Source organism: Magnolia sinica, chromosome 2 (genome assembly GCF_029962835.1).
Source record: "Magnolia sinica isolate HGM2019 chromosome 2, MsV1, whole genome shotgun sequence".
Lineage (NCBI taxonomy): Eukaryota > Viridiplantae > Streptophyta > Magnoliopsida > Magnoliales > Magnoliaceae > Magnolia > Magnolia sinica.
In genome coordinates this window covers 88,909,917-88,924,276 of record NC_080574.1, presented here as the reverse complement: position 1 = coordinate 88,924,276, position 14,360 = coordinate 88,909,917, and the positions used below count along the sequence as shown (strand labels likewise).

Sequence of the window (14,360 nt, the reverse complement as noted above, 5' to 3'; positions counted from 1 at the left end):
CTCTACACTCCAAATTATTTTTTACTAAATTTTTTAAAATTAATAAATATTTTCAATGATTGGTTATATTTTTCTATTTTTAATTAAAAATTAGTTAATCTTTTTAATGATTTTAGTAAAATAATTCAAGTAACAACATTACTATTTATTTTATCTTTGTACCGAGTCTTTACCATATATTTTTTCTATTATTTTACATTATATTTGGTTGCAAGAAAAATTATGAAATTCAATTAAATTTCGTTATTAAGTATACTAATTTGGCACAAAATACCATGAAATTTCATGATATTTGGTGCAACCATTTGCAACCCTAACTAAAAATCTAGAAGTAGCATGTAGCTTACACCAAATGCTACATAGCTCATGCTCATGCTTCAAGGGGTTGAATACTAAGCTAGACGCTATTTAAAATAGTGGCGGGTAATTAGAGGGAAATCTATCATAGGCATTGTTTCCCTGGCCTACTTACCAGAAAAGAATTGAACAACTGCTTCTTTACCAGAGTGCACATTTACAAATGATGAAGGGTTTCACAGTAAGCCCTGGTACAAACATTTGGTATAGTATCCAAAATCACACATGCATTTGTTAGGAATCGCCGGGTCCTTGATCATGAATTACATACAAGTTGTGTCCATTGCTTCAGTCATCAAGATCATCAATCTGATCAGCCCCACCATGATGGGAAATTGATGGAACCTATGGTCCAGAAAAGGGACAGATTGAATGGCAAGGAACTTCTGATCTGCAGTGTGCCCGAGAGATCAATTGTCTTGTCTCACTTGTATTGAATGGGCACATCAAAATATGTACAGTTTGTCCACTACAAAGTTTAATGTTTATACAATATTACATTCATATTAGTATATGTATGTGTAGTGTTATGAGACTCAAAATCACACCAGTGATTTGTTAGCCAGCTCAGGACAGTGATGATGTGTGGTCTGGAAATGTTAGGCCATCCTCTTGGTTAGGGAGAGAATGGTGGACACCATCAGCTTGCAGTCGATTGGTTTTGTTAGATAGGCATCCATCCCCACTTCCAAGCATTTGGCTTCATCGGATGACATTGCGTGTGCTGTCAGTGCAACAATGGGAATATGTGAGCTGGTTCCTGCTTCATATCTTCTAATCTCTTTTGTTGCCTCATAACCATCCATCTTTGGCATCTGCAGTTGACATGTAGTGAGTGGATGTTTAGAAGCTGCACTTTATAATAGCATACATGTAAATAGAAGAAAGTGATTGACCATATATTCACTGTCCCAAATGTTTTCATTTAAGAATCTTCTGAAGATGCTTGGCGTTGCACCTGAAGAATTTATTTCAGAGGAGATTCCAATCCTTCTTTTCAGGAACTTGTGGTCAAAAAGGTTGATGGTTTGTAAATTGGAATTCAAATCTCACATGAAAATCATGAAAAGATAATTAATAGTTACTAGTTGCTTCACTAACATATCATACAATAAGTGAAGATCTAACAATGAAAGGCCAATTAATCATTATTATATTCTTGGAATACCCTGACCAAGAGAAAATTCATTGCTACTAAAACACAAGAATGTTATTATTATTATTATTATTATTATATTCTTGAAAAAAAAGGCATTACCATAAACTTACTAAGAATCATGGATGGAAAATAGTAGCTCCTTGGATTGAAATATTCATTAAGGCGGAGCCTCAAGGTGATAGGCTGTTTGGGAAATTTGTCCAAAATGTGAGTTTTCATGACCACACAATCTTCACGATTAGATATTCCCATGGGTGGAGTCTTGGCAGATGTGTTTTTAGCATTATACAGTAGAGTGAATTGAGGGAGGGAATGTTGAAAATCACTACTATACATATGTATAACCGATAGGGTATTTTCTCAATAATACCTCCAAGATAAAAACACCAAGGTCCTATTTGGTAGACACCTAAAAATGAGTTGATCTCATTTTAGTTAACATTTAATACATAATGACTGTTAACTAAAATGAGATCAACTCATCTTTAGGCATCTACCAAACAGGGCCTAAAGAATGAGAAAAACACGAAATGGAAATATAGACAAACCTTAAAGTCAATGCATCTTCTTTGTAATTGCTTTCTTTGCTTCCTCAAAGATGGATAATGCATTTCTATCATCCCAAGCTTGGAAATCAGGATATTGGAGTGATCTCAACCAATAATATTGGGAAAAAAAGTGCAAGCTGATCTTCACTTTAAAAATGAGTAATAAAAAGCTGGTTTGATGTCTTTTTTTTTTTTTTTTTTCCTTCCCCCCGCAAATAGACCATGTACATTGGTGTGTTTGTTCCTTACGAGTGAAGGGTTTGGTTGTGATGCGGTCTGTATCTTGGTTATTCCATGAATACTGGGGTTAGTGGGAGTGCAGATTGTATTTTGGTTGTGACAGAATGTTTAAACTTGTAGCTGTTCTGAACCATATGTCAGTAAGCATCTGATCAGCATCTGGTATTATATGTAGCCTTGTTTTAAGCCTTTGTGATGGATACAGAAGCAGGTTACTGTTTCATACTTTTCCTTCTTCACAAATATAGCCAGCAGGGTAGTTGGTCTAATGGTGATGCTGCATAAAAAGGATCCCTGTAACTCTTCACATGAAAATTCTACAGTAAGCTTGAATGTTTCCATTTCCTGGATTGATCTTCATATTGTTGGAAGCATACATGGCTGACAGATGTCAGCAAGTGGTAGCAGGTGGATGTATGCAGCAGAGAGAGAGAGAGAGAGAGAGAGAGCAACAGTGGTGACTCTAGTTCTTGCTCAATGTCACATATACATCGGCATACCATTTTTGCCATTGGATCACATAAATGAATTGGCTCGTCTTCCATTTGTGTAGTTGATTTGAGCAGGCCACTGATTTTCATGTTTCGGCTCTCCGATTCAGTTGTGTAATTGTGTTGCGCGATCCATAATAATAATAATAATCTAAATGTAACCTGTTGTACTGTTCACCTACACTCAATAGTGGGATCAAAGCGGTGATTAATGCGATTCTAACTATAGGAAACGGTAAATTTTCTTTATTGAAAGTAACACTACACGGGAACACACAACGGACAATACATTTCTAGTTATTGTAACCTGTGTGCCAATGCGTGACATTGGTCAACAACGACATAACACTTGCACATTGTAAACACAATTTTTTATGCACTATATGCATTCTTAGATGTGATCTATAGTTTTAATAATTTATTATGGGTATCACTTGACTATTGTAATGGAGGGATTCCTTTATTGTTCTTTTGACTTTGATTGTTTCCGCTACGCTCAATTGGTTAAGTGGGAATTTTGGGCCTAACTAACAATGACCGTATTGTCCTCCTGTCAAATTGTTTGAATGATGTCATTTTTGGACCAATGATAATGATTGTGCATGAATAAAAATAAAATAAAGTATCTTGGATGTGTTTCTTGATTGACTAATATAGGATCCTCTCTTTGCTGTAGTGACAAGAAATATAATCTAAATCACCTTTGGTCGATCTTTTGAAAGGAGAGAAATTTGACAGGAACAACTTCGATGATTGGCGGAGGTTTGTTATGATTCTACTAGATGGAGAAAATGTGTTGTATACACTAATAACTGTTAGGAGAAAACCAGAGATAAAAAAATAAGAATGTTCTGATATGTTGTTTGAAGCTTGCCCAACAAAAATTCAAAAAAAAAAAAAAAGAAAAAAGGAAAAAAAGGAAGAAAAATAACATAACTACTTGGAATATCCTACTTAGCTCCGTACACAGAGTTGATATGTTATGTGACTGCCAAAAAAAAGTGGGATGCCCTAATTGAGTCATATGCTAAAATATTGGATGCCAAGATTAGAATGATGTAAATGGAATTTAATGCATACAGAATGGCAGTTGGATGCCCCATTAAAGACCATATTAGAAAGATGGAATTGATGATGACGGAGTTCTGAAATGTAGGTTGTGTCTTGATCAAATTTAGAAAATTATAGCAATATTTCTATCTGTACTGAATTCTTGGTCTCACATCAAAGACATCCTGAATCACAATGAAGCAATCAAGACTTGTAACGATTTAGCCCATCATCTAAAACATGATTGGCAGAGGTTTGTTATGATTATATTAGATGGAGAAAATGTGTTGTATACACTAATAACAGTTAGGAGAAAACCATTGATAAAAAATAAGAATGTTTCGATATGTCGTTTGAAGCTTGCTCAACAAAAATTCAAAAGAAAAAGAAAAAGAAAAAAAAGATAACTACTTGGAATATCCTACTTAGCTCCATACACAGAGTTGATATGTTATGTGACTGCCAAAGAAATGTGGGATGCCTTGATTGAGCCATATGCTAAAATAATGAATGCCAAGATAAGAATGATGTAAATGGAATTTAATGCATACAAAATGGCATTTGGATGCCCCATTAAAGACCGTATTAGAAAGATGGAATTGATGATGACAAAGTTCTTAAAGTAGGTTGTGTCTCGCTCAAATTTAGAAAATTATAGCAACCTTTCTCTCTATACTGGATTCTTGGTCTCACATCATAGACTTCCTGAATCACAATGAAGCAATCAAGATTCATAACGATTTAGCCCATCATCTAAAACATGAAGTTGATTCCCAAGTTGTTCAGTTTGCAAGCAGTGTGGTTTTTGCTGCTGAAAGGTGAAAGAAAGATATTTGGTCAAGGAAAAAGTTTAGGAAATCAAATAGAGTGCTCCCAATAGTCAATCCAATCCACCTATTGTCCATTGATACCTCCCCATTTCCGTCCATACCCACTTCATCACCAATAACAACCACCCCGACACCAACCATATCCACCTCAAAATCGACCATATCCACCAACGTACCAATTCATGAAACCTCCACAACCATTATAGCCCAACGACATGTACATTGACCCTATGCAATAAAGCAAAGATAATAAGAAGAAATCCAAAGGACTAGGTAATAGTTCGTGCTTTATATGCGGAAAGCAAGGCCATTGGGTGAGGGTTTGCCTCGAACATAAAATGGCACAACATTCCCCCACTCATTAGTTGTGTTTTCACATAGGTACTGATAACCAATCTAACCTTCAACAAATGAATTGTGGATTCAAGGGCAACAAGGCATGTGACGAAGGATACAGAAGGCTTTGTGGAATTTCTAAAAACACTCAAATGCCACAAGCTATATATGGGAAAAATACATCAAGGACGTGATCGGTGTTGGTACATATTGCCTTGAGTCAAAGATAGGATATTGTCTATTGCTTAAAGACAACCTTTTTGCTTCCGGAATGAGATACAACCTAGTATTTGTCACGTGTCTAGTTAGAGAGAATTTTGATGTAAAATTTTATAAAGATATGATTTTACTAAGGAAAAACAATGTAATACTTTCTTGGGAAGAATTGTCTCGAGATTTATTTAAGCTAGATGTTGTAAATAACTTTTCATCAACATCAAGCAACTTAGCTTTTGTTGGTTTGTCCAATGCTAGAGTTGTATCTGAATCTATTAAGTGGCATAATAGATTGGGACATATCGAAAAAAGATCGAATGATGAGGTTAGCGCGAGATGGATTACTAGGAACATTAACAAGAGTAGATTTGTCCTTGTGTAAATATTTTGCGATAGGAAAAGCAACTAGAAAACTATTCTCTAAGGCAAAAAGATTTTAAGAACTTTTGCACAGTGATATGTGGACTTTTGAATATGTGAACATGAAATAGTTGTTAGCATTTTGTAATATTTATTGATGACTACTCATTATACAGAATATATATATATATATATCTCTAATTTTTCAAAAGCCGAAAGCACTTGGATGTTTTTAAAAATACAGATTAAAGATAGAGAATCAGTTGAATAAAAGAATCAAAATATTTAAATAGGGGTGAAGAGTACATATCAAATATTTTAAAACCATATTGTGAAAATGCAGGCATTGCTCATCAGTATACTATGCCTTATAGTCCTCGACAAAATGGTGTTGCTAAAAGAAAAAATAGACTTTTGCTATATATGATTTGATCTATGATAGCTGACATAAATCTACTTACTACCTTTTGGTGAGACACATTGCTTATAGTGCTTATGTATTAAACAAAGTTCTTTTAAAATTGGTTCCTAAAACACCTTTTGCATTATAAACAAGTAAGAGACCGTCATTAGGTGATTTAGGTCCATGGGGTTCAGTGGGTCATGTTTTACTTCCTGCTCTAAACAGAAGTAAGTTAGATAAATGAACAATTGAGTGCACTTTCATTTAGTATCCCGTTCATTCAAAAGGGTATGTATTAGTATATGAAGACCATGTCAAATGGATTGAAATTGAACCCCAAAATGTAACATATGTAGAAGACAAATATCTCAATATAAAGAAGCTCATAATAGAAATAGAACTCTCTACAAGATGCCAGATGCAATTCAAGAAAGTGGAAGCAGTAACCCAAGCATCAACAATCAGGGCATTCTCATGATCCGTGAAGATAGTGGGAACGTAGACTAGTGTTCCTGAGTTACGACTAAGTTTACGAGGTAAAATTCCTAAAAAGGCATTTTGAAATAGAAGGCGAATCATACTCTCGTATCACAGTGGAAGATGAACCTGGTTTGTATGAAGATGCGCTAACATCCCTAAACTCTGAAGATTGGATTTTGCAATGAACGCAAAAATTCATTCGATGAAGAGAAATCCTGTTTGGAAGCTAATTGATTTTCCAGCTGGTCGTAAAAGCAATTGCAAATAAGTGAGTGATTAAAACCAAAAGGAAGTTAGATGGTTCAATTGATAAATATAAAGTTTGCTAGTGGCAAAATATTTTACACAAGAAGATGTTGATTATGAAGAAACTTTCTCCCTAGTAACCAAATTTACATTGATTCGCTTGGAAATTGTGGTCCAATATGTTGGTATTGTGTGCCTTGGAAAGCCAGCTAGTGATGATTATTATGATCATGTGCATTGATGACCAAGCAAGATACCATGATTGTTATGATCATGTGCATTGATGACCAAGCATGATACCATAATTTACATCGATTTGCTTAGAAAACCTTAAGGGCCTGCTTGGGAGCATGGATTTGGAACCCCGTGGATTCAGAACCCCCAGGATTTGAAACCCCCTGGATTTGAAATCCTCCTAGTGTGTTTGGCACGCCGGAGTGTGAATCAACTTTAATCCAAAAGTAGCTATTCATAGTATATTTACAGAGGTTTGAATTTAATTACTAAATCAACTTTAATATCTCTAATTAGTGAGATATGTAATTTTTGACACAATGGTTGTGATAAGCCCGCTGAAATATATGCTTTGCCCAAAAATGATGAAATTCCAAGTCTCGGATGGGCCACAAGTACAAGATCATGTCTGAGTGACTAACTAACAATTTTTAATCGTTGATTAACATGGACAATGTTTGGATGGTGCTGATTTACATGGACAATGTTTGGATGGTGCTGATCATCATTAGTAGACCATGTGCCCAATAGAATGATAATATAGTGACACACATGTTACACCTGCAACTATTGAAATGATTTTAGGTGTAATCCAAGCTCTCACCGTGGATTTCAAACCCCCTTGAAGAGGGGATTTGAAATCCCCAGTTACTTTATGCTGCCAAACAACCATGGGATTTGAAACCCCCTCGAATCCCCTCGAATCCACGGTGCCAAACAACCCCTAACTATCTATGACTTTATAGGTTAAAAGGGAGGATTTCCTCAGTTATCCTAGGGGAAGGTGAATTTGGACACAATGGCCATTAGCCAAAGGAGAGTTATGTTTCATGAATCTCATTACTAGAAATTCCACAACCATTGTGGCATGACTAGGCAATCCATGAAAGGTAAATTGGTCATCCCATGTGGTAACTAACGATGAGTTAGTATGGGAAGTCTCCACCATTGGGTCAATTGTGCTAAGCCCTATAACACATAAGACTGTAACTGTTCACAGAGTGCAAGTTCTTGTGTTTTAGGCATGGCTGAGCATTTGTATTGGAGGATCACATTAGGTCTCTAGTTCGGAAGACCCATCATGCCCAGAATGGATTAACTAGATTATGTACTAAATTTGACCAATCTTTAGACATGAGGTCGTGTCAGGACTTCATGGTCCCAGTGTTGTTTGCTTTGACTCGCCTTACAAGGTTATATTAGTGACTAACATATGGATGCAGTTGGGTGCATGCATTATGATACGGTTTAAGAAGTCTATGGATACAGTTGGGTGCATGCATTAGGATACGGTATAAGAAGTCCACATGCTCCAACATGGGATCAACTGGTTACCTCGAGGAACTTAGATCTTAGTGGTCGGACCGTCCATCAAGTGTTTTTCTAGTTGGGCCCGATGCTTACATGGTTTAATGTTTAACCGAAGGTTTTTAACCCTTGATCTTTTTGTTCTAACCATTAAAAGTATTTTATCATGCTTAATAGATATCCGATGGTTGAATCTTGTGGTCCACCTTTGGCTGGGTGTGGGATTTTGGTCAAGAGTGTATGCCATTGGATAGTGGAGGGATTTGGTAAACTTGGGTGCATGGATAAGGCAAGCATATAAACTTATGATGGTGTAGGGCATACCAAAGTTTATAGGAGTGAGGTACATGATAACTGTTGTTCCCTTTTAAACCCTGACTCTTTATAAATAGATCATATTCCAAGGGGAATAGAGTAGAGAGAGCCTTCGACATCCACCTCTTAGGCCGGCCGGGCATGGGATTTTGGTCAAGAGTGGATGCCATTGGATAGTGGAAGGATTTGGTCAATTTGGGTGCATGGATGAGGCAAGCATATAGACTTTTGATTGTATAGGGCATACCAAAGTCTATAGGAATGAAGTGCATGACAACTGGTGTTCTCCTTAAATTCCTACTCATAAATAGATCATATTCCAAGGGAATAGAGTAGAGAGAGCCTTGGAGATCCCCATCCCTAAGGACGCTTAGTAGAGAGAGAGAGAGAGAGAGAGAGAGAGAGAGAGAGAGATCCTCTCTTTTACGATAAATTGAGGAGAGACTTGTTGGAAGATTGACATCGGCTTTTCTACACGGGATCAATGAACCACGAATTCAAGTTAAAATCTCAGCCTTTGACTTATTTCTATTCTAGGGATTTGATTCTATCTTCATCGCGATCTAAGGGTTTTTAAAATCAAGAATTTTGAAAAGTTTTATGTTTCCGCATCTTTCAAAATTCATTGACACCATGCAGATTTTTTTTTTAATTTTTTATTTTTGCTAACAAGGTACTCAACAACAGCAACTGTGGTCATAAGGCCATCACAATTATCGTTACAATATGGGTTATAATGGCCGTTATGACCTTTTTTAACCGTTTCAGGCCCCGTAACAGGCCTGTAACCCGTAACGGCTGTTACGTGGCTCTTATAGGCATTTTTTAACAGCTGTTTTGGCCCTTACGTAACTATTTTTTAATACCTTGGGTGCCGCTGCACTGATCTCTACACTTACCCCCAGGCCCCAAGTCATATAAGATCCAGTAGTATTTAGGAGTAATGATCATCTACAGCCCCTGCAGGCTAAACTCCAACTCATTTTTACTACACATTTTGTCATTGAAAACATAAGATATTTTTCAGTGTACAGAAAAAAAACAACCCAGATATGAAGGTAAAAAAATGGCTTGAACTCTATAACATTACCCTAGATGATCATTGCTTGATAGTAAGATATGTCAGTCTCGCAACTAGTGTAATATTCATTTTTTTTTTTCATCCTAACACACTTGAATCTGCACAAGTCCTTGATTTTGTTTAGAGGAGTAACCTGTTTCCTTCTCAACAGTCCACTTCTAGTTTCGGAGTCCAGAGTGTACTTTAAATGAGCTAGTCAGAATCCTATATTCGATAAGGCCACCTTCTCGCAAATGAAGTATTTAAATCTAATAAAATGCTAAAAAGTTTTTATGCAACATGATTGCAATTGAGTACCTGACTCAGTTCTCATGACAAAAAGAGTCGTTTAAATTATGGAGCTGTTTGGTTTGGCGTAATGCTAGGGTATATATATATATATATATGGGAAAAGGTTCTATGCGGTCGAGCTTATGGGAACTTCCCATGAGGTCGAGCTGTGTGGGCCCCACCGTGATGCGTGTTGAACATCAACATCGTGCATTTGATGGGTCCCCTTTAAATTATGGGATATCCCAAAAATCAGCCGTATATGGAATTCAGGTGGGCCATACCATCTAAATTCATGTGAAGACATGAATAAAACATATAAAATCACTTGGTAGGGCCCACCTGAAATTTGGATGCGTCTGAAACTTGGTCTGACCCCTCATCTAAGTGGGACACACATAATGGATGGGCTGGATTTGTGAACCACATCTCGGTGGGCCCAACAAATGATTATGAATGTTTTAATGGAGGGTAACCCCTCTCAACTTTTGTATGTGGTGTGGCCCACACAAGTCACGGATTGACTTGATTTTTAAGCCCTAGGCCAACATGGAATGGTGCATTTGACTGATGGCGAAGATGTTCAACACGCATCACGGTGGGGTCCACACAGCTCGACCTCATGGGAAGTTCCCATGAGCTCGACCGCATAGAACCTTTTCCCTATATATATATATATATATATATATATATACACACACACACACACACACCATCATATCTAACTCATTTCGTGTGATTAAAAAAAAAAGAAAAAAAGTCATCACCATTAGGCTTTGATGATGGTGATTGCATTTATTGTAGAAAATGCCAACCCTCAAAGGTAATCATTGTAGTTTTCACTAAAAATCAAGTTATCTGCATTGGAAAAAAATTTATCCTCAAGGTGAATATTTTTCAATGCCTTTATGGAAAGGGAAAATACTGCCGTATTCACCCACTATCCCATAGACATCTATGACAAGACTGATAACCTTCCACCATCTAATCTTCAAATGAAGTTGTAGTGTTGTGAACCAGTTTGATTGTAGTAAGTCCCCCCAAAGCTGATTGGAGCTTGTTTGAGGCCATAAATAGTTTTCCTTGGATGACACACTCCTTTCATTTTGCTCTTGAAAGACTTGGATGCAAGTTCATCTATTCCTCTTCTTATCGATTTCCATGAGGAGAAATTCTTTATGCAACTGGTATAGCAACATTTTAGGGAGAGAGAGAGAGAGAGAGAGAGAGAGAGAGAGAGAGAGAGAGAGGGTAGGACTCGATTAGAGAGAGAGAGAGAGGGTAGGACTCGATTATGTATGTATTGAAGGAAAAAACTCCATGAAGTCCACTCCATATTCTCAATTCTAGATGGGCCTCATATCTGGGTTGAAACAAGCGTTGTCTCTCACACTTGTCATGTGGCTTATGATGACAATTTGCAACTAGTTGATTGCTTCTTGGATGGTAAGAGTTACAGACTTCTCATGTGCAACATCATAAATTGATGCCACTTAGGTTGAGTAGAAGAAATGGAGATAAGGAATATAACAATCATTTTGATTACTTTAGGCATTTTGGATATTGATGATTAGGTTTTGTAGAAGGTTTGCTATTAGATTTGGACCTTGAATTGGTGATGTCTCTTGATTTGGATGAGAATAAGGTGGTTGTTGAACTCTCATGTTATAATTAGTGTTTTAAATATCGACGATATTGGCCGATATATCCCACGATATATCTCATATCCCACCAGTGCGATACGAAACACACAAGTAGTGTGATATATCCCATATGTTCGATCTAGTGAGCATTTTTGAATTTCGATCCTTTTATTTTCTGTAAATCATTTAAATTAGCGTTAAATTGTTACCAACCCATGATTTTCATGTTTTGCATGAAAAATCATGGATTGGGAGCTTCGATTTTGAGATTTGGAGGAGATGGGCCGAGTTGTGGAAAATTGAAAAAAAAAAAAAAATCAACATTTCCCAATTTCTCGCAAATCGTTTGCAATCTTTGTTTTTATTTTTAATTCTGATTTTTTAACACACACACACCCCACACACTTACGCCATGGTGGAATTTCACCACCTATGGGCACTCGAACCCTTGACCGGGTGTTGACACTCTTAAGAGTCTACCACCGGAGCAAGAGTAAGAACCCAATCTTTGTGTCCAAACATCAAATCAAACATGTATGTAACCTAATCTAGTGATTCTTCTTTCACTTTTCAATGTATCGCTTGTGTTTCCACACGTCTTCTTACATTTATAAATTATATGAATAGACATTGAATATACTTACATCAATTCAGTTAGACAATGCATAGATTAGGACCCCATACAAAGAAAACCTATTATGTGTACTTGTTTTTTGTAATGTTTTGATTTATAAGTGTGTACTAATGTCTTTTTTAATAACCACCGAAGTTTCATTGAAAAATTCAACCAATTTCCCAATGTTTCCCTATGTTTCCAACAACAACGATACATTACCCGAAACAACCGATATATCCCATGTGATAACCGATATGTATCCGTATCCCAAGAATGTAATACGTAACGCGATACCGATATTTTGAACACTGGTTATAATTATGATGGATTCACAATACCCAAGATGTGTGCTGATTGTTAAATGAATAGAGGATGATCCAACCTTCCAGGGGTGACTTCGTGTAAATATGCTCCCAACCTTCCAGGGGTGACTTGTAAATATGCTCCCAACATAGGATTCTTGGCTTATCAAATGAACCGAGAGGATCTAGTCCCTATACATGCTAGGTTGGTATATAGTGAAGATATCTCGGAGGAGCTTGTGTCCCACCATAGCTAAGGGTTTCAGTTATCTTCACATCAAGCAAGACAAGAATTGAAATTACGATTTAGTCATTGTTTGTATACCACTGAGTTTACTTTGAAGGAGATCATATTCATTAGGAGAGTTCATTCCATGTATGATCCAACTAAACATCCATAATGTCCGTACATCGGATTTTTTTTAAAAATTTTTTAACGATGGATCACAAAAGTTCTTACTATTTAGTTTACTGGAGATGGTTTGATACATATCTGTTGAGGTAGACAGTGGAGTAATGGGCACTTTGACAATTGGTCAAGAAATGACAATGTGTTAATGATCAAAGAGGAGATTCAATATTCCCGATCGAATAAAATTAGCAACAGACCTTAACAATCCCAAAATACTCCTTTGCACCCTGTGGAATCTGTTCATACTGATCTTCTAATCATCATTAAAATGTACTCTTCAGACAACTTTACACTTCCAATGGAATCCCCAAAGGATGCACTGTGTTTTATTTTTCAGATTCTACTTTTTGGCTTTTGAAAGTAGCCAAATAGATGATGAGAGTAACCAAATAGATTGATGAAACAAGAGATTTCAACTTCTGTCAGACAAGAATAGATGATGCCTGCTACACAAGTGCTGAAGCATTGCAGCTCCACATGTGGTTGGTCATGAAACTGAAACATGACTTCAAAGCAGTCTTGATAGACAGATGTATAGAGAGAATCTCCTCTTTGAGATTGATGTCGTATTCAATAGCTACAGATGATCTTTTAAAAGGATTGAGAAGGGCATGAAAATGATTATTTTTCTCTTTAACATGCAAAAAAAAAGAAAAAGAAAAAAAAGAAGACTACAAATTTACATATAGGCTTCTTTGGGGTGTTTGAAAAAAAAATATATATATACCAGAAAGAATAATCAAATAGACTTAAAATTTTCCTACATATAATTTACTGTATGTCTCTAACTCTCATGGAAACAATATCCTTGGAAGTTGAATAAAATCATATGATGCACGACTGCCACTATAGGTGGAGATTTCTGATTCTTTTTGTTCTTTCATTCTTATGATCAACATTCTTCAATAATATAGAAGCATTTGGGCTGCAGAATTCTTCTTGTGCATTTTCGAATAATTAGTATTCATTGAGAATGTCAGGAGGCTATTCCAGCTATTCAGGGTTGACTTCTTTCTCATGATAGCTGGGCAAAATTCAGTGACCAGCTACTCATCTAGCATAAATCTTCCTTGACCTAGCTTGTGGACAGCTGGTGCAACTGCTTCCAGGAGGAGTCCATGTGGATGGGTCTGATGAATGATCATCCAAATAATAGTTGGGCCTTTTCATTTTAAAGTTTAAAGGGATTTGGTTTACAAGAAAAAGCAAAACTTTCAATTATATTTTAGTAAACGAGCTTAAATCATTTTCAATAACATCTATTGCAAGGCACACTCAACTTGAATTGTCTATCAATATTGCCTTAAAACGTCTCTAATGCTATATGCACACACTAAAACTGTCTCTCTTTAGTATCTGGTTTGAGTTAGAAGTTTGTTGCTTAGATCGCTTTGGTTTATTATTTTGGAACTCGGGTAAACATTTCAGATCCTTTTGGAGTTATTCAGAAAGAGTTAGATTCA

General features: G+C 36.4%; 1 protein-coding gene across 3 annotated transcripts in view; it reads right to left on the bottom strand.

The window, feature by feature from the left end:
• Positions 1-557: 557 nt before the first annotated feature.
• The window catches only part of LOC131237251 (histidine kinase 1), a 124,818-nt gene continuing 111,015 nt past the window's right edge, over positions 558-14,360 (bottom strand). For all 3 annotated transcript variants that reach the window (XM_058234941.1, XM_058234939.1, XM_058234940.1), the window contains one exon: positions 558-1,172. In XM_058234941.1, coding sequence (XP_058090924.1) covers positions 957-1,172 — 216 coding nt within the window. In that variant the 3' untranslated portion in view covers positions 558-956. The remainder of the gene's footprint in view (positions 1,173-14,360) is intronic.